At 39.8% G+C, this 26,903-nt stretch overlaps 2 protein-coding genes across 2 annotated transcripts in view; both read left to right on the top strand.

Moving 5' to 3' along the window:
* Window positions 1–26,903, top strand: part of LOC107221510 (probable G-protein coupled receptor Mth-like 1) — a 127,549-nt gene that overhangs the window by 55,076 nt on the left and 45,570 nt on the right. Inside the window, exon 3 of the mRNA XM_015660514.2 lies at window positions 3,593–3,671. Coding sequence (XP_015516000.2) covers window positions 3,593–3,671 — 79 coding nt within the window. The remainder of the gene's footprint in view (window positions 1–3,592; window positions 3,672–26,903) is intronic.
* LOC124294736 (sodium/potassium-transporting ATPase subunit beta-2-like) lies at window positions 10,917–12,769 on the top strand. Its single transcript, XM_046741550.1, has 3 exons — window positions 10,917–11,193; window positions 11,263–11,463; window positions 11,674–12,769. The coding sequence occupies exons 1-3, from the start codon at window positions 11,058–11,060 to the stop codon at window positions 11,709–11,711; spliced, it is 375 nt and encodes a 124-aa protein (XP_046597506.1). The 5' UTR covers window positions 10,917–11,057; the 3' UTR covers window positions 11,712–12,769.

Below are 26,903 nucleotides of genomic sequence, written 5' to 3'. Positions count from 1 at the left end.
TTCATTTGAAAATTCTTTGCGACGAAGAAAGTATATTCTGTATAAATTCATCTTTTCCTGCACCATTAGGCGAAGAAAAACTTTCCAATGTCACGGTTTTATGGGTCCATAAATAAGTCTTTGGAATGGAACCAGCCTTCTTACATGATTCAAAACTGAAGCAATTAGGATGATTGAATTTTTCAGAAATAACAATAAACGACAAGTGTGGGTGAGAAGTAGCTTTCACTTGAATAACGATCCACGTATTTGTAACCCGAAATATCATCATTTTCTTACGTAATAAGGCACAATGTAACGCGCCCATGGAATATGCTTGTACGCAGAATGCAAAACCAACAAAGAACAACGCTTGAATAGGACCAACATAATACTTCGTCGTATTGTCAAAAACTATAATAAAGCGTGAAAAATTCTATGCAAATCCAGAACGAGTATTTGACTATCAAATCGGTCATTTTATTTTTCACTTGTATTTGAACAGGAAAGAAAAAATTGTCAACCGAGTGTTTACACCAGAATTTGTTGAAAAACGGACTAGTAAAATTTGAGTGCGCGGTTTTTAAACCTTTAATTCACGCTGGGACACGCGGCGTCCAACCTTTATTTTTGCAGTTTTTTATTTATTAAAATATTTTTTTGGTAACAACTGGCGAATTTTTTGGTTCCACAATGTCCCTGAAATATTTCTAAATCTAAGAAAAATACGAAATTTATTTATTCATTAATTGCAAAAATAGCGCATGTAAACAAATGGTCGGAGTTCGCACTTTTGTACGAAAAAAGGATTGCCTGCTAATCTACCGTGAAAATCCAAATTCCAATTTTTACACAAACTTAACACGTACGCACCAAAAAATTTTACAGAATTTTTTAAAAATTTCTTCTCTTGCTTTTGTTTATTCGCCATATTGGATCCACCATTTTGAATTTTTGAATTTCGAGTTTAGAATCGTAATGAGCGACCCCAAAAGCTCATATATACCTATGTAAAGTTTCAAGTGAATCGCACGTAAGGAATAATGTATGCATGAAAGAATTCAGTAACTGCCGTTAGCCGTTTATCTCGACCTAGAGAACTAGATATTCGCTTTTGCACAGACAATCGGTTGTTACAAAACTGTAGAGTGTATAATCTTGATCGTCGTGATAATTCGCAGGAACTTCATTTGATTCATGGGTGGGTGGCTACTCGCGACGACAACTGCCCCATATTATATCCGAGAGTCTGAAAGTGGCGGGAAACAAAAACGAGTGAATATGAGAAGCTAAACGCGAAACACGCAATCTAATCTCGCCCCATGCAAATCAAGGACTTAACTAGCTGCCGCCCCGGGATACGGGGAGTCCGGATTTCCCCTTGGCGAATTGCGCGCGTCATCCGCGTGACCCTCCGCACCATGGGAGTCGGCGAACCATATCGTACTTGAATTAACCATCACCCAGTGGGCACTGGAGAACCAATTCCCGTTATACACCTAAGGGTCTTTTACAGACCAGGACCCCTCCGCCTCTCGATTTTCGCGGCGCAGTGTATCGAGGAGGAGGTGGAGGAGGTGGAGGAGGAAGGGAACGCACCCAACGATCAACGGACGTCCTTGTTTACCCCAAGTTATAATTGCCGCGTGGGCGTAATTAGTTTGAACGGGAATTTAATTATCACCGCTAACTCACGTAACGATTAACCTTCGATTTTACGCGGGCAAAAAACACTTGTTCGGAATACAAATCTGCCGCGATAGTCTAAGGAAAATTAACATCCGCATGCGCATGCGCGAAATCGTGCGATCCCATTGATAGATTCAAGTCTGCTTGTCAGGTTGACCAACTCGGTTGCGGTCAGACGCTAATTGACAAAATTGCTAGGCGCTTCGAGGTTATGTTTCGTTGAGAATTTAAGATGGCCTGAATGTGATGGCTCTGTAATTGAGTCAATGTAACCTCTAAACGCTTTCGAATACACGCCGTCTCAGAATCACTGGCCCCATGTGCACCTATTGACAGTTCACGCTGGGACCTAACCAGATATAGTTGGCCAGCCTGTCTAAATAACAACCAAAAAACTTAACGCATGCGGAACGGAGTCTTCAATATCCCGAGACTGTCACGGTGCAGGTATATAGGTTAGAAATAGCCATCTACCATCATAAGGAGGGCCTACGAATCTGGGTAACTGATTTATTGTTTATTTGACAAAGGTCCAAACCGTGGACAATGGTCACGGTAATCTTTGAATACCTTGCTGGGACTGCAACTCATCTACGAGTCACATGAGCAGGGACGTTGAGGATTCGCAGTCTATACCCCGTAAAAAAGAAAAAAGGAAAGTGGTCCCTTTGAATTTTTTTACCAGGTTTATGATTTCCCTTCTTGAGATATGTTTACGAACTGTTCAACTGTTTACGAACATTCGTACCAACAACTAGAAATTAAAATTAATACCAATAATTATCGTTAGTATTCGCTCAAGACTTTTGAACTCTACTTTATAATGAATTTGTAAACTTGTATTCTTATCCGACTTTATTATCCAATATATATTATCATACAAACTTTATAGTAGTAACAGCATTTGCATCCAATATTCGATTATCTATATCTCTACTTGAAACAAGTAATCGACCTCTTCTCTTGTTCTATTCTTCTCACAATCGTCAATAATTTATCCATCTCCATCACATTGAAATTGATACCTAGTTTACCAGTTCTTGTAAACGTTCGGTAAATACCCGGGTTGGTAACTCTCTCAGGGGTTAGAACCCGACGCAGTAAGTGTCTGCTTATCCAGCTATCAATAAAAAGCTCCACCGCAAATTCATCCATTGCGGATCTGCGTAATCAAAACAGCGAAATATATCTGCTGAATATCAGTTTGCATCTTGAAAAAATACAATAATTTATTGCATTAACTAATATTTAATCGGAGTAACTGAATCTGCGTTCCCCCATTCAAATCCAATGTTCCGAATGGTTGAACCGGAAACTTTCCTCAATACCGTGGCACATGGTGGTCCGTGTTGTTTGTCGTTCTGGCGCCTTATTGTACCTACTTATAGTCGTGCTAGAAAAATGCATGGCATGGTTTTGCCGTCGGTTAATTGCTTTATAAATAATTGGGGAGCTACGGGGTTTTTACCTCGGGCCCAGGGAATTCACATTTCTTTGGAGCATGCCGGTTTATTTTGGTCCAGAAATAAACTTCCCACAATTTTATAATCCCGCGCGTTTGTGTGAAAACTTTCCGAGAACACAATGGGCCTTCCGGTCTCTAAGGACTGCCCCTTATTCCTTTGTCACAACAGATTTTACATTCAAAATTTACCGCACCGCCAACCTGTTTTCCCTTTATACTAAAAAAATTTCACGAACCACGTTTCGTGTCTAATTAAATTTAGGCGTCAATCCCTCGATCGCTGTAACGATACGCTCAGACGTTTATGGGTAAACCTCTGTTATCCTAAATTAACGATATCTCAATCGTGGCACTAATGTAAATGTTTAGAAACACGCGATAAAACCGCAGAATTATTTTTTACGTTCAAAACACATACATTCGTGGCTAACAGATGTGTTCCATTTCTTTTTGTTTCAGCGGTATTGACCCACTTCTTCTTTCTGGCAGCATTCTTCTGGCTGAACACCATGTGCTTTAACATCTGGTGGACTTTCAGGTAAGTTTACAACACCGTCATTTTTATTTTTTATTTTTTTTTTCAATTTCTATCAATGTCTGTGAACACGTCTCTACACTCTTTGGTTTACAATTCGAATGTCGACACACTTTCCCCGTTACATTGTGTCTACCGTTTCAGACGTTCCTCGATGCTACGGTTGTAAAATATTCGAATGGTTGAGCAATGCGTGTTTTTTCAGTCTACCATGAAATTCGACGATTTATCTTTCGACAGACTTGTTGCATTTCGTTAACTTTGTTTTTTAATTTTTATTTCTTCGAAGAAAAGAAAATCTGGGGGCTCTGACTCGGATGGACAAATTACCCAAACATCTTTGCTTCTGACGAGTTAATTCGAGAGTCAAACTTTTCTTCATCGGAGTTGATTATTTCCATTCAAACGCTACGTGGAACATTTAAAATCCAATACGACGCACTGATAATATCGACAATGCTGGTGCGACTTTTAAGTTTACTTTTTATCTACTGAAATACTTATTCTAGGTTTCAGACAATAATTCTACGATTCCACAAACAGTTTATACGCAATTAAATCGTCTTTCGCAATATCAAACTGTCACATTGAATGTACAAATTGAAATCCCACACAATCTGCACTTCGAATTGAAAATTGGTAACGTCAAAAATTATACTTGAAAATTAGCATTCTATAAGATTTGTGTTAGGTTTTTCATTTCGTATTCCGGAATGCATTGACGATGTTTTGAGACGAAGATTATTGATACCGCGGTTGTGAAATCATCGCGTGAAAAACACTGTAATGAAATGCGTAATGTAATTCATTGAAGCTGGTGAAGTTTTCTTTTTCTTTCGATGAATTCAAAATCACTGGTCCGAGAAAAATCTAATTATTTCAACGACTGAATTGACATCACCATTTTTGCAGATCATTCGCAAACTTATAGTTTATATAAAATGTTGGTGTATCTTGCGAAGCTGCAGCTTGATATGCTCGATATAATCAAACGCCGACGATTGACGCCGCGAATCGTTTCTTAATTAGCACATCAGAGGATATAATGCAATCAGCACAGAATAGCTACGTGATTGGAGATGCTCATACGCTCGACTGCAAAGCTAACTCGAGGCTTTGCGGGGATAATTCAATGCATCTGTCTTTCTAAAAGCTAACACGTGTTTAATTCCATTCATTGCATACACATGCTAATTATGATAACTAACGCATATTTATGCACGTGGTAAATAAAATTACGTTCACCGTATTTCCCTGCCAGTTTTCATTAGAGGCATTTTTTCGTACTGCCTAAGAATACTTACGTTGTTATAAGTTCCGATTTTATAATAAACGTTATAAAACACGTCATTTCACATTCTATGAAATTCTTAACAATAGACAGAATACAGACCCGAACTATAGTGGAACAACAGGAAAAATCTAATGTTTAGCGATTTATTCAGTTATATTCATTTCCAGAAATACATTACGTACGTTTTAAGTCAGATACCGTTTCTATGTTCAAAAGCGGTGAAAAAATTAGCTGCGTTTATTTCATTGCGAGAAAGACTTCCCGAAGAAACCCGTACAATAGCGGGAAAGACACGAAGAAGAAGAAGAACAACGAAAATATACTTAACCGTGAAGAAAGATAAAGGTTGGCATTGTGTCGATTGTATTGTACAAGAACAGTTGACTAATTCGAATAATTAGTATAATTAGAAGCACACGCCTCTCGGTTAACTGTTTAACTTGTTCGTCAATCTCGCGAAGCAGACATTTACACAAATTACCGTCATTATTTAAAGACTAGCTGTGATGTAACCGCTCTTGTTTCGCTGAAAAAAAAAAAAAAAAAATAATTCAACCAACGGGCTGAACATCGATTCGTCTTCATCGTTCACTATCTTTCTACTTCTCTTTCCAAGTAGTCCATCTATTCAAATCACACCGCGATTCAAATCGCTCGTAATTATTACACCGATTAAAATTAATTAGTACCTCAATCCCAAAATTTTAATCTTAATCGCGCATTTCATACGGTAAACAGTCGAGTCTTTCAAACTATTTTTATTCAAACACGTATACTTGTGAATCCGTTTGGTCACAGAAGATGATACTGTTCTTACTGAACGGTGAAACACACGTGTCCAGATGAATGCAATTTTTCTGCGATCATTCAGAGAATTTGACGTCAAAAAGAGATTAGTTGTTATAATTTCACCTTGAATCGTATTTTTATGTCCTTTTTGTCTATCTATCTATCTAACCTTATGCATTATGAATTTCTAAAATTTAATACCTATCAATGAAAAAATTAGTTACACTAAGGTGAACTTGAAAAAGTCGTTATCGACTAATGCCTGTACCTATTCATTGTCAGTGAATGTAAAAAAAAAAAAGAAAAGTAAAAACGCGAATCAGGTTTGAAAACAGGAAAATTTTCAAGCGTGGGGTAATTTTTTTTGTCCGAATCGCACAGAACGGCCCAAATTTTGAATTGCTAATCGAGATGACAATTTTCTTTGAATAACACATATCAACCTCGCCGATAAACATACTGAGTTACAATTCAGTGATCTATGCTAGATCCGATCATCCGCAGAATGTTACTGCACCTGGAGTTTTTCACAAACGTGTATTATGCAAAAAAAAAAAAAAAGATTCAGGAAGAAACTTTACAGTTAATTTAATCAAAGTTCACCTTCTCACGGACGATTTATACGGCTAATTGTAAGTATACCGTGACCTAGCTGCTCAACCAAGTTTGACGGTCGTGTAGCTGCGTAATGCACTTTTGCACCAGATTTTGCACACTCAACATGCTATACGGATCATGCATCGATCCTACGCAAAATTATGCTGCATCTCATAAAAAATGTTCCTGATAATTGATGATTATTTTTAAATGTAGCAAACAGTCGAGTAGAAAAATTGCCAATAACGAGTCCTTGATTATTATTCTCACCGATTCAATCCGCGTATTTCGTCTTAAAAATAATACAGTCAAACTTGTTAATCGATTTTTATTCACCTGTAATGTTTCTAGATTGGTTGAAGTTCGTTTATTCCGATAATTTATAATCATTACCTCAAAATATTGTAATCTTTATTATTTTGTTTATAACACAGAAATAAAATTTATTATCTAGTATTAGAAATTTGATACTCGTGTGAAAAACGAATGGAGAAATCAACGCATCAGGATAAGATAATGGATCAATTGAGGGTATTTCTTATGTTAATGGTACAAAATTCAGAGAACTGATTTCAAGATTTTTCATGCATAAAATACATCAAACCCCACAACATCTAGATATCTCCAACAAACTGAAACACCATCTTCAATATATCTTTCTTTATCAACTAAAACATTAATTTAAATAACAATCTTGAAATTGAAAACTTGTTACGTACGTTTGCGATTTATGTTGTATCCACAGATCGATTTTCTCCACAATCCCGACATCTGACAAACTTATACAGCGTAAAAATAGATATTTCAACCAAGCTTGATAATCCTTCTGAATTCGGTCTCAAAGATTGCAAAAACGGCGTTCTGGAAAATGTCAACCCCCATCGATTCCTTTCACATTACCACGTGATATCTACGGGCAACAAAAGAAATGAGAAAATATTGCAGTCTAGAAGTTTACTTGCTTCGGTAAACACAATCTGTGTCCGAAAAAAAAACATGAATAATGGGTGAGAGGTATTGAAACAAAGTCTTCCTCGTATCGTCGCACCATACGATCATAAGAAGTGAACTTTGGCGAGTAGCCAGATTTCGGAGCTGTCAATTAGATTGATATTTACGCAAGGAAAAGTGAAAACCACGTCGCTATTTTACTTCTGCATCAAAAGTTTCACGTATTTATATATGTATGTGTATGTAATAATATTACTGAAGCTGTGAATTAGGACGTCCGTGTCTTTTTTGTTTTTTTTATATATATAAGGCGGAGATCATTATATTATGCGGGTGGTACTTTGAGAATCCGACACTTCAATATCGGACCTTGTGCAGATCGTCAATTTATTTGTTTACTTGCCGGAATATAGCGAAGCATAATATGTGTTGATGTATAAGAAAACTAAAATACACCAAGCTTTGAAATATTTTTGGATTTTCAAACTCATCCGCGTTTGACCGGCGTTGAGAAATTTATCAAAAGCGTTCCAACGGAGTAAAAAATGATTCAATGATTCATATTTCGAAGAAATATCAAAAAATATTATACAATAACAGAAACCTTTTATTATTATTATTATTGTTGTTGTTGTTGTTGTTGTTGTTGTTATTCTAAGCGCATTTTTCCGTTTCCGTGTTGTTAATCACCTTTTTTTTTACATTTTGGTGTGTATATTTATTTTACTCCAAACAAACAAAGTCTCCGGATATATTTGTTCGCGGAATATCCCGACGAATATTAATTTGCTCGATTTTACAATTAAATTAGACACACCGCTGTCGAGGACATGAGGGTGCAAAGTGCTGGTCACCCACTAGACCGTAGTATAATATTTAGCTTAGCTGCCAGCTATGGAGCGACTGTTTTTTGAAACAACGTTGCTCTGCACCGGACCAGTTAAAGATATTACAATTCCCTGTGAAAAAGTAGGAAAAAAACTTTCCGGATTGGTTAAAAAGTTTCGAGATCGCAATTCTGTTTAAAAAAATAAACGAAATAAAAATGAGACAAGAAAAGCTGCAGAAAAATTCACAAACGCTATTGTTATAAAAATAAACGAGGAATACAATAAAAAATAGCCGTTTGTAGAATCTAAAAATCTCATTCCGGGTCGATAAAGTTCGCAAACAAGATGTTTTCATTGCCATAAGAGTCTAAAAGTCTGCCTTATACTGAATTTAAACCGAGATACTAATTTTAAGTTGTTTTTTTTTCTTTTCAACAATATTTTACTGCGGGCAATAATTGTGCCGTAATAATTCAATTTCACCCGTTGTCGTTCAGCATTCAACGACTAATTCGAAATAATAGCGTATAAATATTGCAATTGAAAATTGGATTTCAGACATTTCATTGAGCATTTCATGAGCAGAATAAAGAAAAACTTCTTCGTTCGAAATTCCCAGCGACGAGTAAAAATGTTTTACCTACAAATTAAATTGGTGTATATGATGAATCTTGTGTTTAAAAATTTCATGTAATACATAATGCATAGAACAGTTTCGAGTGACATTCTCATCATGGTACGCTTGGAGGTGATACGAATTCACCAAACGCTATTGCATTCACGTTCAAGTCAGGCGGTCATAGCTTTTTTCTTCAAGATTGTAAACGCGTGTCTCCCGTGTAGCGAGAGGGACGACGCCGCGACGTGGAGAGAGCACGACCCACGCCATGACCTGTGACCCTACATCCAAGGAACATCTCAGCGACATTGCCTAATAATATGTAAATTCGGTTTACGTCGGAACTCAGTGTAATCAGCCACCTGGAAACTTGGAGGTTGTTGACAATGCACGTATGTGTACCTATACGCTGAGTATAAACGTTGGGGAGCGGTGTTGGAATTTCGAATTTCAAAAGCTCCGCAAGCGCCAAATTCCTCATTTTTTTAATTGGCTGCTTTCGGAACTTGAACCGCGCCCCAACGTTGGGAATAAAATTATCGCGATGACAGAATACAATCGTGATTCACGCCTGATTCGTATGCAGAACGAGCACTATGCGATGTTGATTCGGCTTCTCACAAGAAGATCCATCAAAATGTAATTCGAAGCGTGGTTATTGCTTGGCCATGTATAAAAACACTTACGTTTATTACACTTGAAAAAAAAATATCGTCAAAGTTCTCAACCTTCATTCGAGATAAGGGTAAATCGAACAAAAATATCGTTGTGATCAGGACAGTACTTGAAACTATCACGGCGAAGCTGAATTGAACCAACAACTGATAGTTTAAAGACCTGCGCAACTGTGCTTTTGCCATTTATTTTCTTCTCAGTATAGTCGGAGAGATTCTGTTTTTCTGGTTAAACGTTGCTCAACTATTACTTATCTCTTGATTCTAGGTTCATCGAGATAGAAGTCTTTCACTAATGTTTACTGAAAGATTGAACACTACATATCTCAAACAAATATCCTAAATGATTAAATTGTTTTAATGGAGACTTGAACTTGGTTTAGGGATAACCCCAAAATAATGTATACACAGGTACAAAGAGTTAGAAATTATAAAGAGTATGAACCAAGTACAAAATTACCAAACATGAAGAGACCGTTCAAGAAGAAAACGTAAACTTGTACCAAGATAATGCCCGCAAGTAGATTTAAGTGAGGAGATAAGACCAAGAAAAAGTGCGGAAGCACTAAAGTGGAAGAGCTCATTGAAAAAAAAAAACGTTTGTATGTAAATACGAGTAAATGTGGACTAGAATGCGAATTGTAAGACGAATGACACAGTGGCTGGAGGGTATGAGGAATGTGTGATATGTATGAGGAATTCCAGAACCTCTGAGACAGAAGAGAAGAGCATATATAAGGAAGAAGAGAAAAATAGGCCGCAGTTAGGAGAAAAGAAGTAGAGATACTTTCGTCAGAGAGATTACATAAGTTGGAGTCACTGGAGCATCCATGATGGTAGAAAAATGTAGGTTGTTTGAAACGGAAGGTTTCAAGATAAAGAATACATATATGTATGATGTAACAGACGAAGAAGTAGCCAGGAAGTCATGGAGATAAGACCAGAAGCTATAAGTCAATCGAGAAACAGAGAAATAGAAGGAGAACGAAAAATCGGGAAGACGTGGAAAGTGTCGCATGAAAATCGCAATCAAAGTTATACGGCATTTCGCTCCGCAGCATCATTTAAAATATTGCGAATCGTATACGTTTCATAAAATAATTTCTACGCCGTAATCTTGATCATTTTAAAGCACCAATTAGCAGCCTATTGTGCTTTTATACAGATTGAATTGTTACCGACCGAATGATCCGTTGTCTGCAACAATTTAATGCGCATGTGCCACAATCCGAGAGCAATTGTTTCTCAGGGTGACCAACCGTCCTCCTAAATTTAGACGACAGTTCGCCGTGATGTATGTAACCTCAAAAATTTTGACAGCTGCCGATGTTGAAGACAACTGCCAGCGCTAACTGTCAAAATTTTTGAGGTTATATTCACGACGGTTGGTCACCCTGACAATCAACTACTCTCGGTTTGTAGCGCATGCGCATTAAATTGTAGCACGCGACGGGCTATTCTGCGTTAGCAATTCACTGTGCGAATTGTATACACACGAACATTTCTATGATCGAAAAACATCAGAAATCGCCATTCAGTCTTCACATCACCACTAGCAACGGCGTTTTTCATCAATCATTAAATCTCTTCAAAAAATCACGGGATTGAACAAATGTATACTAATTCGCCGCAGAAATGTTGATATTACACGACGATAACTACTACGAGAGCAGAAAACCACAGCCTGACTTGGGACCAGTGAAAAACTTCAAACGTTTCATCTGGAACCCTGAAAACAAATCAGTCCTGGACAGAACGTGCAAAAGCTGGAGTAATATGAAAATTTTTTACCTCATTTCGCTCGTATGGAATTGATTCTCTATTATACTATTCTTTGCAGTTCGACTCACTGTATTCTACCTGGTATTCTTTGGAGTGATATTCTCGCTATTTTTCCTTCAAATGTGGATCACGATAACGTACATCAGCTCTGTAAATGCGCCGCACACTTTCATCCCTACGTACAGAAGAGAGTTATTTCGTCTATGGAATTACAGAATCCCTCAGTTTCCCATGTTCACTTACGGCAGTCATGAGCATGGTTAGTGCAAAAATGAAACAAATCAGTTCATTATACTTTACTTTGTCATCGTTCCATCAGAAATCTACTCCATTCCATGGTTTCGAAGACTGTTAGCAGGATTTGAAAACCCCGAGATTTAAGCGAAAAATCGACATCTTTGTAGGTTTATTAGTCACTTTTTTTCCGACTATAGAATTGTCCCTGTAGATTTAAATCAATTTTTCGCAGGCCAGCTACTCGCACCCAAAAACGATACTAACAAATAAAGGAGCCGTAGATCTACGCGTCGATCAGCAAATCAAGCGACCAACCTCGGACGATCGGCAAGTGTGTAACAAGGAACAAAGGATCTTCTCCCAATCTGGACTGTGCCAAACCACGTACCTATCAGAGGAAACTACGCAGCGGCGATTATCGAAACGTGCTCTTGTGAGCTCGAGGTGAAGATACGCCGATTGGCGTATCGCGTGTAAATACGGCTTTGACAGTGAACTCGACGGATCGTGACATTGTTACCGTTTGCGTCACGATCCACGACCTACTCGTTCAGCCGCGAAGAGCAACGCCGTGCACAAAGAGTCTCGATCTCAAACTGCGCTCACACCGATCTTCCAGCAGCTCTGCGTTGGTGTGATCTTTCAGCTCTTTACCGCCACCATGGGCTTTTACCGTGGTAAAAATCGGGCTTCAGTGTGAACTAGGCCTAAGACTTACCAGCCTACCGTAGCAAGCAGCTGTAAAGAGTGCCGGAGGAGTACAACGACCCCTCAAGTGCAGGTCGCCACAGCAGCACACCTGCATCACCTGTGGCAGAAGCCGTCTTTCTTGGTATCACATTGAGGTCGATGCAGAGATCGGTATCTCGATGATTGTTCAATTATCTCCGTTTAATTGGGGTTAGTTTATATTGTTCTCGGTAAATTAAGGACAAGTCGATCCTGACATGAACTGTCCCGAGAAAAATTGTACGGTATACTTGTCTCTCCATTGATTTACTTGAACACTGGTAAAATCGCAATGTTCCTCATCACGTGCCCTTATTTTGACTTATATGCTAACTTTGCTTCGGTGTTATTCAGTCAAACAGATTGCTGCTAGCTGTAATATCGTTATTTACATTAATATTCTGACCGCGCCTGTGGTATATGACTGCATTTCATGACACGCCTGATACGTGAAAGCTTTTATTTACTTTTATCGTCGATTATACTATACCAGTCTATTTACGCTTCAACTATCGCCTGAGATACGAAGCCTTGATTAACATCCAGGGAGGCACTGTGTGATAATAATTCAGCCAGTATACATTCCATTTCCTATATTTACCTGAAAATAATATATAAGATTTCGGTACTCTACTAAAAGATTGTTGTACCGCTGAACTGGAGTAAACATTTCATTCGATTAACAGAATTAATATTGAGGATATTTTGGAGATGAGTAAGAGCTTACATCACTTGCAAGGCCAAATTCAAGGTGACACAAAGTCTGGTGAATTTGCATATACTCAAGAATGCGAAGCTTATGGCTGCAAACCAATCTTAGTGAAGAGCGCATCCTTGATTGTTGACTCATTTCCTTCTTCCCAACCTTCGAGTGTGGGTTTTATACAAAACGCTTGAAATGTGCGCGTCTATTCTGATAATTGCAATTCCCAGCCTTCCCACTAATTCCGGTTGACCTCTGCGTCGTTGGCGCGATTTCTATTACATTTCTGCATGCTGATCTTCAGCCAGGAGTCACGTATAGGTGGGAGCAGCCATGACTCTTGCGTAAGAATTCCTAATCGCCGAGTGTTTTATTACGCGATTGCACGACTCCCTCCCGCGAAGGTGCCGAGACTCTTGAGAATGCACTTTGTATTCAAGGTGGAACCTGCGGTGACGGTCGTTGAACAAAATGCCCGCCTTTTTATTCGAGGATTTTCAAATTATACCGCATTTTCTGACCCCGGACTCCAGTTAATCTCCAATTTCGAATGCACTCTCCCCCGTGTGCGAATTTTTATACACCGAGTAGTTTGCTATTACCATAATACGTTAGTAAATTTTTTCGTGGAAATGAGGTAAGTCCGGGATTAACCAGGAAACATTTTTCACCTGCGTGTATTTCCACTGTTATATTAATCCTGCAAAAGCGGAACAGAAATAAAAAAGAAGGTCACGAATTATAAGCCCCAAGCAAACCAGATGCAGGAGGCTTAAGTCAGACAGGTCGTAGACGGACAAATTAAACTAACCCCGAATGGATTACAGAGGGAGAAATTTAACTACCGGTTATCCGAATAACGTAATCGCCCTGGTCCATTGTAAGTCTCAATTAGATTACTCGCGGTCGTTCTTGATACACTGTGGATGCGTGCGTGCGTGTGCCTCGCGTGATCAACGCGTTCTCGAGTCATCGTTCGCATCGCATTTATCGAGCCCACAATGATGTCGACCCACACTTGCACAATGAGGCAGGCCGAGGCCACTTTGTACACGGAAATGACGACGAGTGAATTAACGGATGATCAAATTAGTTGAAAGGAAAAAACAAACAAACAAGTACACGCTGTACGACGAGTATTTCGTTTACAAATCTTACCACTATCATTCGTGTTGCGTTACATCCACCATGAAAGGCCTCGACGAATTACTGTGACCAGTAAAATAGCCAAAGCTATTAAAAATTTTAAATGGGAAACAGTATTAGCTAACTAATCGCACCCGGCGTTTCGGTTCGGCGAAGAATAACGGCCCTCCCAGCGTTCGACCAATCAACATCGTCAGGCATCAGCGCTTTTCTCTGTACTTTTCCGCCAGGGGGAAGTGTGGTAACAGTAATTGGTTTACGTCAAGTTGCTTCGATTTGGAAGGATTGCAGCCTCAGAATACTTGTGCATGAAACTGAAAATGAAAATTTTTACTTATTGGTCACTAATTTTTATAAAGCTGGAACGATTTTGATAGTTGATTAGTCGTATTAATGGGAATACAGTATCGATAGTCACTAAGAGAATAACTCAACAATATGTATAAAAAAAGTTGCTAAGGTTTTGTCTCGTCTATCTGTTTGTTTGTCTATTTCCCAAAGGCTGCGAAACTACCATTTTTTTTTTTTTTTTTTTGTGAGAAAACAGACGCTATGATATTATGGAGCTCACAATAAGTAGCGAACCTTCAAACTGATCACAGTGGGGTGCGCATCGCCAAAATTAAGTCGTTTCGACGTTTCCTCGTCATCGGGGTACGGACGAAGTCATCGTTTCATTTCACAAATTGACTATAGATATTTCGATAAAAGGTAGCTTCACAAAGGAAAATGCTGGAATTTTTTTGAAATTGATATCACACCGTCACAGAACTGTCGCTGCGATGTATTTTCTTGTGTAGTCTGCAAACGGGCACCTCTGAAGACGTTGAATTTAGTCGTATATGACATGTACCCTTGTACAACGAGAACTTGAGATCAAACAGATGTGTACACGCACATGTAGGTAATCTGAAAACTGAATTGCAGAATGTAGAATACGCGCCGTGGGTGATCCTCTCCAATATTCCTTGATCAGCGTTGCGTGAAAAGAGACACTGCAAGGTACAGGGGGTGCTCTACAGGCAGCGACGGCTCTCCGCTTGGTTTGAGACTGATGTGCGTGAAGTGATCTTGGGAAAGTTTCACTCGTGCGTTATTGCACCCGGGTTTCCATGGCCACATGCTTGCCTCTCGCTTCAGACTTGCAATTTCTGACGGAGGGATCCTCGTTTGGGTGGAATTAAGACCTCAGCCATTCTGTCCTCGTTGAATGTTCGACTTCAAAGCGGTCTTCTTGGAAGGCTGAAGAGGCGAGTAGGCGGGTTCGCGCCCAAGTTTGGCTAGCTAGCTGCAAAGCAAATATCGAGGGAATATTACTCTGCCCCCCCCCCCCTCTTCCTTCTCCCATCCAATGACACTTCGCGTTTGATCAGCCGCCCCAAGCATTTTACCGGAGACTAGGAGCCCTCAATTTTCACCAGAAATCCCAACGCGTTCCCGGCTACCAAACTGCGCTTCTCCACCTGTCGATTTTTGAGGCTGACGCAAACCATGGCCACGGAATGTCTACAGAGTCGACCGGTCATTGATCCCTCGCCGGAAGATATTCCTTCGTCAAATATCATGCCGACAAGCCAAAGTGACACTCCCTTAATGGATTGCTCCTCGAGCCAAGGAGCTTCTCTGCAAGATTGATGGACTCCTAGGTACGGATGCTCGCAAGATCAGTTATTGGAAGGATTTCATGTGACGCAGGGTGTCCTCGGACATCCGATAATCATGGTAAAAGGTTGACGAAGCCGAGCGATGGAATTCCTTGGATTTAAGTGTTTGACCAGGCGGATGCAGGATGGTTGGATCAACTGATCGAAATATCCAACACGCAACGAATCGTATCGGGCTTCGGCTAGAGCTCTTTTTCTTTGTCGACGTCATCTTGTTCCAACTTCTCTCGCAACACTTGACTCTCCGTCCCCGGTCTGTTTTTCAACTTCCTGCAATTAGCTCGTCTCTCTGTTTCTTACTTGTTATAAATATACACTTTAACGTTCCTCAGAGGTTATATATAATTATTCGTACAAAAATCTTTTTGCCTTTGCAGTTACAGTCTCAGGTAGAGACTGAATCTGGTGTACTCGGGTAAAAAGTTTCTTAAAAACAATAATGTCACGCCCGTTCCTACGAAAAATTCCCCATAGACTTCAAGATCAATAATGGAAAAGCTTTTGAAATCACACTCCTTAAGAATGATCTCTAAATACGTATAATATTCTATTGAAGTAAATGTATTTTCATTACGCAAAATTCGATGCAAAACAAATTACGCCTCGAAAACCGCTTTTTATTTTTTCCCTTGAACCGCCTCGTGCACAAGTTTTATACAATGTATGTATCCATTTCTTGCTCTTACTTTGTACATATAATAAACTTAAAAAATGTAAGCGAAGTAACGCGTGTTCCCTTTGCCGGATGAGACTCTTCGCGGTATATATTTCAGCTGGAGGGTGAGAACCCTTTCAGCTCCTCCACTTCTCATCGAGGCTTTTTGTCTCCGTCAGGGCGTAAGCGGAACCATGGCAAAGACGCTAAAAAATTGCGATGGCCATAATACAAGCAGTCCCGATTCATCAGAGTCCCTCTTAATCCCGTGACGTCGGCTACCCACCCTCGGGACTTTGGCAAGCGTGATCCAACTTCTGCAAAGCCTCTAAATCCAGCGGGCCCAACGGAATCGAGAAACAAATTGAACGCTGGTGAAACAAAGTTATTATGAACGTTACTGCCCAGAAGCTGGTGGCAGAAAGGGATTGAACCAAAACCATGTATGCTCTTCGTGCTTTATCCTTCTCAAAAAAGCGAGAGGCTACAGAAATGAGAAGAAAAAATCCCTACGGGGCTTAACCGGACAATTTGGAGAACAGATAACGTTGCTTCTAGAAATATTCTCAATTATCATATCGCAAGGAGATTTGAAAGGAAGAAAGTGGCTTAGGGCTGGATTTTTAGCGAAAGAAACGGCCCTTCCTTTTTCTCAATCTTTCCGTTCCTTCCAGGTTTTACTTAACTGACGTGGGTTACATCGCTGTCGTCGTATACAATACTTTCGTACTAACTTGCGGACTGGAAGATCGTATGAGAGATGGTAAATTTTTGCTAGCGCTCGGGTTTCGCGGTTATTAAATTAAGGCTGTCCGTCCTCGCTTTCCCGAGTTTATCGTCGAAAATATGTGCGGACTATCGATCGGTACCCCGGAAAATTCCATCGCGCCACGTATGTTGACGTTCACAGAATGAAATGACGTGGGTCCTGATCAATTTATGCTAATTCATATTCTTTATAATAAACACGTATATTTCTCCCAGGTCGAACCCGCTGCACGTCAAACTCTAGTGTGTAGCGGGCCTGCTGTAATTAGAAATGAATTCGAAAGGGCTGAACCGGGAAGGGTGCTCTTCCGCATTTTAATAACTCTCTTCCCGAGGAGTCAATTATATCACATCAGAGGAGAGGGACGAGACGGTGTAATAAACTCGACGAGACACGATGAGCTGGGCTACTTCATTCATTAGCTCTCCTCGTGCGATTAATGAACTTTTTAAAATTGCGCATTGTTACCACTCTCTCGGAAAATTCAAGGACCGCGAAGTTACTCCTACAACTTCATGACTGTATATCCTCGTTTACCGCATCTACTTTTTCATCAAATTGCAAAGAGTAATGATATTGCAATGTCGCCTTATGCGATGACGAGAACATCTCGTCAGGGACAACACGCAGGTGCATCGGTGAAGGAATTTACATCGAAATTGCAAAGACCAGTTTGAGAATTGTATCTTCCTACAGATCATACTAACTGCCAAACCTCTTCAGGATTATACGTGAATTTCATGCATTGACGAGTCGAAGACTGAATAGGAGGTCTGAACGTTATTTGGAAATTGAAGTAGGTTGACTCCTGACCATATTACTCACCTTGTAGCTATACTATTTTGAACAACTGCAGCTGTGAACCTGATCTAAAATTCGCGAAATTGCAAATTGCCGAATTTTAATTTGAATCAAACTTTATTGTCGCTGGATCTTTGTAGGCATAAAGAAAAATATACAAAGCACGTGCTTGCACATCCTGCATTTCCACTTATAGTGGGCATACCAAAGAGACGATTGGCACAAAACTGTCTGCGGAATGTTGCGAAATACTGAATTTCCTGCACGTTTATTTCTCTTTTTTTTCCACGAATGCCAATGTCTACGACTAAAACGCACCGCGTACGTGAGTTTAGTTATAACTTTCGAGTCTCTGCGGTCTACGCAGGCAACCGACCGGACGATGCAGAGGACAGCCTAGCCTTTTCAGGAGAGACTCGAGCAACCAAATATAGGGAACAGTTGGAATGCGACACACGTACATCGGACCATCTTGAACACTTTGAGCGGGCCGAATACTCTTTGTTTTAATGGTTCAACTCAGCGTCGGATCAACTGTCGTCTGGGGCTATTCACACACCGATGCAGTTTGGCAATTTCCAATTGATTCCAAGGTTCTAGTATCGCAGGTCTTCCGGATCTTTTCGCGGCCCTGTAGCGGCTACGTTTTCGTCGATTCATATTCTCCTCCATTCGTATCGCGTATTCTTCACTCTGTTCCCATTCATCGGACTCAATGTCGTCGTATTTTAATTGCTATGCCTCTGAGGCTTCCATAAGTCATTATAGCTGTGGCGTCGACGGCGTGAGGCTTTTGTACTAGCGCCATTTATTCATTTAAAACTCGCTTATTTCCGCACAGATGTTATCACCCAGCTCATTTAAATCGCCATAATTACTCATCGCCTGAAACCAAAGCTCACATTTCAGGATGCACTTCCCGAGTCGAGTCAAGTGTCAAGTAATACCGGCATTGAACTATTTCTCATGTTACGATATTTTACTCGCTGCAATTTTATGACTTGCCAATTCGACAAAAAAAATTTCCGTTCTATATGCAAGGTTAAAATATCATATCTTAATGTTCAAGCGTTCTCTGATTTCAAATACCACAATTGAGCATCGAAACTCCCAGTGGTAAGGTAACGGTGAATAAAATGACGCGTCCGAAGCGATATTTCCGTAGATAAAGGCGGCAACGTCTTCTTAGGGGCAAAACGTACTTCTTGGCCATCTCCAGCATAGGCGCCCGTACTGCCCGAGGTTTGAGCTTCGAACAACTGTCGTAGATTCTTATCGATCTCCTTGGCGTGGTCCTTTTTGAAAAACGGTCTGCCCCCTGAGAGTATCTCGTAAATCCATGCGCCTGGGGCCTTCCGGCAATTAGAGGGATGGACCGATTTCTATCTGCGATCGAGGAGCCCTGGCGCATATTCTTAAGAGTTTGGGTCACGTTGGCCTCAAACGCCCATCGACCCTGCTTAATTGGTTAATTTGGTAGTCAAAACGGGCCGGCAGACGCCAACCGCAGACGAAACTGGCGACAGCTCGCATCTTTCCGCCCCTTAACTGACGTCAAAGTTCTCCTTCTATCTGAATGAAAGTAACTCGTCGCTCTTGTCTTGACCCGGCTAGGCAGATAAGATTCGGGAGAAAGTGTCAGTTTACAGATTGGACATGGAGATCCGAGTCGCGTCGAGCTCAGAAACGATTTGTACTTACCAAAATTTATCTTCAGTGGAAACAGGATACTGCTTTACTGGGAACTAGGTTCATCTAATTGGGAGAACGCTTTTTCCTTTTACATCCAAGGAGCTTATCAACCAATTTTCGAGTTTTTTTTTTTTGGGGGGGGGGGTGGTTTTAAAAAATTGATAACTTGGTACTAACTCAGTGAAACCGATTTCCGAACTTTATCAATCAGAAAGAATTTTGCCCAGACTCGGGTTCGCAGAATCAAGCCCGTGTCAATCTGAACAAATCAAAGAACAATCCGACACTGCATTTCCTCAGTAAAGTGTTCTCTTCTTTTCTATTTTAATTTTTTTCTTTTCTTCAATCATCCGTAATTACCACCAATTCAATCGTTTCATCATCACGTTGGATTTCATAGACTATCGATCTCCGAAATCTACACACAAGTGATTGAATATAACTTTCAGATCCAAGGGACGTGAATATTTTTGGTTTGAAAAATTAACAATTATACTCGGCTTGTAAAAGTATAACTGTTACATATGGTTAAAAAAAATGCAACATCAATAGTTATTTTTTAATGAAGCCATTCATTCATAAGTGTCTGTCCAATTTCTGTCAATGTGTCAATTTCAAAGGCTCTTGAACTTTGAACTTTGACTTGGCATATAAACAGAGTCTTGACTCACACGCCTCGCCGTACGGGCGATAAACGCATGATGCATGGAACCGCACGTCACGTACATCCATCCATAGAGCTCAACTCTAATTCTTGGGATTCACCGTGGCGACGACGATTCGATGTTGACTGTAGATTCATTAGAGTTCAGGCGCCCCTCAACTACGAGCAGTAGCGAACCTGGTAAATATAGACCTGATAGTAAACCGTGTCAATGCTGCGGTTACCCAGTGATTAAAAGCGGTCCTTTTGACTTGAGATAAACAAACGGCGAGGTTTAATCAACGATCCTATATTGGTAGCCCTGCGGTCATTCGCTATGTAGATAAATTCAGACGCGTGACAGATCAGAAAGTTGGAAATTTCAGGCATCGAATATTTCATGATAAACAATTACAAGGTAGTGAAGAATTAATCAGAGTGCATTTTTGCGAAGGGAAAAAGAAATGCAGTGAAAACATTTTACCCGCAGAGAATTCAGTGCACTTCAATAATCCGGATGACCGAAACTTTAATATCAGGTAATTGAGACCCGCAGCTGCTTTTCCCTCTCATTTAGATTTGCCTACGTGTATACCCTACTCTGTAAATGCAAATTCGAAGCAGAAGATGAAATATTGTGAACTGATCGAACATGGGTTGCTAAGCTGGCGCTTCTTCAGTTGCAGCGGCACTTTTGTCTGTGATCTCAGGGAGATTTTTCATCGTACAAATTCGAGGGTCCCTCGGGGATGGAGCAGGGAAATAATAGTACACCAACAACTAGGAAACCATTCTTCCGTTCATTCGTGAAAGGATCACAGCTTCGGGTACGTTATGCCTACCGGTTTAATCTGGGATGAGCCGTCATTAAGCGCAGGGCACAAAATTCATTCACCGCTTGTATTTCAACACGTACACAGAATTTGGAATAATCTGTGTCCATTGGTAAAAACCAAAATAACAGGCCAATTCAGCTGCGAGAATGACGTCTGAGCTCCTGCCACCTGGCGGAAGATCGCGAACTGACACGTGACAACCGCAGAACGCATACAATCGTTCTTAAACCGTTGCAAATCAGTCACATCTCTTTTTTTTCAGCTCCTCGATAAGATGAATTTAGTTCGCAGTTCGTATGATACTTTACTGATAGCACAGATGCATCCGTAAAATTTTGCCAAAATTGGCCTAGCCATTTTTGAAATCACTGATAACAAACTAACTGATGCTTTCTCTTTGTATATAATAGCGGTGTAAAAATTTAGATTTCGCATAGGAGATGATATAAAATAACGAAAAATCTTCTATCAAATGGTTATGGCATATTTTTCCGAATTATCTCCTGGCCAAAAATAATTCGCAATGGCTTTTAGCCTGGACCGTCAGTAGCACGTCAATTCTGGGAATTATCTTTCCATTTCTAGTTGCGAAGCTGGCGCAATATTGATTTCAGCTTAATGCAGTTCACGAATTCGCATTCGATGAATGGATGGAGATTCCAAGAAATTTTTTATTCTCATTTTTAACTGCATTGTCTTCGTCATTGGTGCACGGACAGAGACGTTTTACCTACGGCTATAATGGCTCCAGTTTCAGCTCACACATGGCAGGGATATATATATAAGGTATTCGACCTGAAGCACAACTCTGTAGGTATGAGGGGTCACCGTGAAGCGGAGCACTTTTTCACCTCACGGTTATCGCTTTTTATGACACTCAAGTGCGCTGCAGTACGCTGATTGACTTCGCAAAAACCATAAAATCGACCAGCTCGCTCTGAAATATTTTATAGACAACGTGCATAGAACTGGCAACTGAAACGCGTACGTGGATGATTAAGTATCCTTGGAAATCTTGAGAATAGGTCACAAAAAAGCTTGATTTTCCGTATATTATGAAATATCATGAATAAAAGCTCACTGAGAGATTCTATTTTGGAAATTTGCGAAAATTTTGAATTTCAGGTAAAAACGTTTGCGTAGTGAGTTTCTTTTTAATTCTAAATTTGTAAAATTAGGCGCACTTTTTGTACTGAAAAAAATTTCAACAGCACCAAAAAAATTTTATAAAATACGTATCGTTACAGCTGTTTAAATATTGTTGGAATCATAAAAAGAGGTGGTACAAGTAACTATTTTATGCGTTCAGAGTCATCATTACTATACTTTTTGGTAATTTCGTCGCAAAAATTAGTTTGTTCAGTCAACTGTTCTCTTATTAGTAGAATAAGGCCCCAACGTTAATTTACTATTGTACCGTAATCAAATTTTCGCAAGAGTTACAAGAAAATATAGTAAAAGCGACCATGATCAGAAAGAATAGTTACAGATACTAGAGTTCCTGGTTAAAGTTGCAAAACGAATTTGCATTTTTTACCAAAAATTATATTTTTCGTTTGTGGTATAAAATTTCAAGAGTTTACGACTGTGCAGTAATCGCAACTAAAAGCAGACGGATAATACCATCAGCAACAAACATATTTCAGATAGGAAAATTCAGGTAAATCGTTGTTTCAAGAGAGTTGTCAAAATCTACTACTTGAGGTTCGTAAAAATTTATCATTGTGAGTCCACAGATAATATAGGCTGATCCTTTTCATAAAACTACCTTGTATCTCAGTCGCAGATACCTGGCCGCAGAAAATCCCTCTGCACTTACCTGGGTAGAAAACCTTCTTTTCTACCTGCATGCCTCCTGAACAAACAACGCGGCGCCTTTGCACCCAATAATCAAGCAGCACTAAGCATTTTTGCCGCGAGTCGTATTTTAGGCTTGGTTTCACAACCGAGAAGACTAATGTTCATGACTATGGAAGCAACGTTTTTTTACGAAAGTAATGGTAAATATGGAAGATCAAGATATCACTATTTTCAAATGCATGGTGGTAAAAGTTCTGATTAGAATCAGTGAAATACATAAGTTGGCCAAGTGAAAACTCTGCGAAGAAATTATGTAGTTCTGAATTGGTAAATATTACTTCTGCACCAAATTTGATGAATTTAGTTGATATTAAGAGATTTAAAAATTATGTTAATATAGTAACAGAGTTTAGAGTATCTCTGTTTCGTCATGGAAATACGCGAAGGTTTAAAAAGTTTGATGCTTCAACTTGGCCGATAACATTTACGCGATTTTCACTCAAATCTTATCCGCATCGAATCGAGTCATTGCTCCGGAATTTGAAACCGAAACTGTTCGTGCCTTAAGGTATAGGCTGGAAAATAAATACACTGATGATGAAATTTTGTTACAAGTTGAGAAGGAATTTTTTTTTTTAATCTCAGTACTTTTCAGACTGGGGAAATCTGGATGCACAGAACATGCATAAAAATTTTTTCACTCCGTACGTAATTTTCCGTGAAAATTGATTTTCCCGTCGAACGTGACCAAGCGAACGGTGAACTCTCGTTATCTGAAGGCGGACGATACAGTTGTGCGATAAAACTGACCCTTAGACAGAGCAAATGTTAGATCCGATAGTGCAACGTAAACATATCATCGATAAGTCAATGCCGTTTAATACATGGTGAGGTTTTTCTGTCTGCGGAGTGAAGTCTCGTACCATGATATACGGTTGAAACGCACTGAAGTCTAGAAACGATCAACACGCATTGACGAAAGCCTGTAGAAAAAAAAAAAAAACCTGGTCGGTGAAGTAGAGCGAAGTCCGGAAGTTCGTGGTCGTAAAACCAACGTGCCCGATCTGTCCACTTTTCTTCTTTCGCGCCGCTCGACGTCGTTACTGAAGACGAGTAAATTCGCTCTGTTTCACATGGTGTGCATTCACGAGCAAATCGGGTGAAACTAAACCCCGCGGTAAGCTTCCTCGAATCTCGGTCGTTTAAATATTGCATGAAACAGCCCCCTCGACTCTACTCAGCTTCAAACATGCGCCCCCACGTTCAACGTCCCCTCAAAGGCGGCCAATGCGCCAATTTCATGCTTCAACACCCCAAAACTTCCGTTCAATACCGAAAATTCTATTCATGACGTTATTAAGACGGCGGCTGACGATGAGTCGTTCATTTAATTTCTGTTCACAGCAGGTTCTTTCTTCTTCACTTTTTGCTGAACCGTTTATCGTAAATTGAAATCTCCTACATTGTATGATACAAAACATATTTCATTTCGGACACAGGAAGAAGTACATGGGCCGATCCGCTAACGTTCGGTCGGATACTTCGGTGCCAAAATTCAATCTCAAACACGTTTTTTCGACATTTTTATTTCAGTATATGTGAAACGTGTCTGATCCCTTTCGTATATACAAAAAATGTCAGAAACACGACTTTAATTTGCAACTTCTGAGGATCTGCCTTAAAATAGATTTCATATCTGCAAAAACCAGACTTTTTTTACACGACAAACACGTTGGGTCATATTTTTTTCCGTCAATTCGCTGACAAAGGTTGAATTCGAATTCGAATTCGGTAAGGCTTGTAAAAATATTTTTATATCCAAGTGTCCACAGTAACGTATCCAATTATAGTCACGTCAAAACTCTGACACTGAAAAACTGGCCGGAAGTTGATGGATTAGCCCCATACGCTCATATATAATCGTGATGTAAAAGTCGACCTGACTTGATAATTCATCCGTCGCTTACAATTACCTTTATTTATGAAAGCGTTATTTCCGATCCGAGAAATACCCGACATTACGTAGCGGATCATCACGGTTCGGTTAAAGCCCAGACCTATGATTGAGGTTATGAAAAGACAAAAGAAACCCGTTAGGGTTTGTCAAGAATCCGGATCAACGTCCAGATGACTGTTTTAACCGTTTCCTTGACGGGATACGTGCTCTTCGAGGCAAATAATGAGAGCAATGAGCTTCACTGCTGGTCTGTTGTAATTGAGCGCTAACTTTACGAGATCTACGGTATAACCGGAAGAGGAATCGGCCACTGCAAACGTGGTGAACATGACGGCGAACACGGATAGTGACAGTTGCGCGTTCATGCTGGAATCACCGTTAACAGGAAGCGGCGACAAGCGGTTCCCTTGGTCACCGAAAGAAACGCGTCTCCTCTTCTTCTTATCCTGACGAGCGTGACTCGAATCGAGGTATATGTTCAGAAACTTGTGGATATATGTGAAATACGCATGACTCACAACGCGCGGGTAGGAAAAAATTGCGTTGTGAATTTTTACAAGACTACCTTAGTCCTCGTTTTACCAAGTGGAGTGGAAAGAATCCTGACCATTTAATGAGTATACCGGCACAATTTCTTGAAACTTGAAAATCAATTGCGCATGCGCGAGTTTTATCGGCTGTTCGTACAGGCTGACCATCCCGAGTTTCAGCTATCAAACTGTTTCTGCCGGCGATGTAGTTGATATGAATTTTCGAGGTTAGAATCTGAAATAATTGAGGTGGTGACTCGGAAAGGTTTGGGAAGCATTTGTTATTGGGTCGGAAAGTTGATTCTTGAAAGAAAGGTCGGAATTTAATGCTTATGCTCTTTGAAAATTCAAAGGTACACATTTTGTGTACGTTGGCCCGCCTGCATCGCAGACAAGAATAGCGCTACGGGAAGATTTCGCCGACCAATGAGATTGAATTATTTGGCGCATGCGCGGTTGATTTTCAAGTTTCAAGAGATTGTCCCGGTAGAGGTTTTCTCAAGAGGAGTTCATACACGCGTTCTAATCTTTATAGGTATAATTACATTTATTACACTGTGATGTTCGGGAGTTCGGTAACACAGATCGTGTAATGCATCGTCAGAGGGATGGATCTCAGCGGCATAAACGACACGGAAACTGGTGCAATTGCACTTAATTGCGAACGGTCATAATCAGGATGCTGTAATTTATAGAAATTTAAAACAAACCTACGCTAATTCCACTTAATAAACATCTCGGGCAACTGCAGTGTACTTCCGCATCGCTCAGTCAATTGTACACACGGATATAATGTTTATCATTCCCCTTATTCGCGGCTTAGCTACTTTTGCCAATTGTTCGTATCCCTCGTGTGAAAAGCACACTATCGTCAATATGATATATTAATGGATAAGCACCGTCGGCGACTTCGGCATGGTCAGTATGAAGTAACACACACTTGATGTATGCCGAGTATGGAGTTTTCATACATCGGAAAAGTAGCGAAACACATCTGCTGATTGGATATTGCTGATAGGCGAAGACTTGAATATAATCAAATTAAAAATTATAGAAGATTGTTATTGAGTCAGTAACTTCGTTGCTTCGAACTTTCTGCGTATCTCTGTCTAAAAAATACCGTACCCATTGCATTCCATCCGGAATTCGTTTCTTCTTTCTTTTAGGATTATTCCATTCATCCCAGCGTCAGAAGGTGAAAACTCATATCTTATATTAATACTGGTATCTAGATGGATACACACAGCGATCCTTTACATTCGGACAAAAATGGTAATAGAAATCAATCGAGCCTCGATTACGAATAAGTGAAATGTTAAACTTCAAGCTACTTTTGACTTTATTAAAAAATAATGTATAAATGAGGGTCATATGTTTCTAAAGTGCAAAGTTATAACGTTAATCAAAATACCATGTAACTGTGATAGAGTAAATGAACAACCCCCTTACGTTCCCACTTCTACACTGTAAAAAATTTCATTTGTCATAGTAACTATAAAAATTCAGTAAAACAGGTATCGTTAAAAAAAACTGTTTG

This window comes from Neodiprion lecontei, chromosome 5 (assembly GCF_021901455.1).
Source record: "Neodiprion lecontei isolate iyNeoLeco1 chromosome 5, iyNeoLeco1.1, whole genome shotgun sequence".
In the NCBI taxonomy this organism is placed as follows: Eukaryota; Metazoa; Arthropoda; class Insecta; order Hymenoptera; family Diprionidae; genus Neodiprion; species Neodiprion lecontei.
Note: the sequence above shows the minus strand (reverse complement) of the source record. Positions and strands in the feature narration are given on the sequence as shown.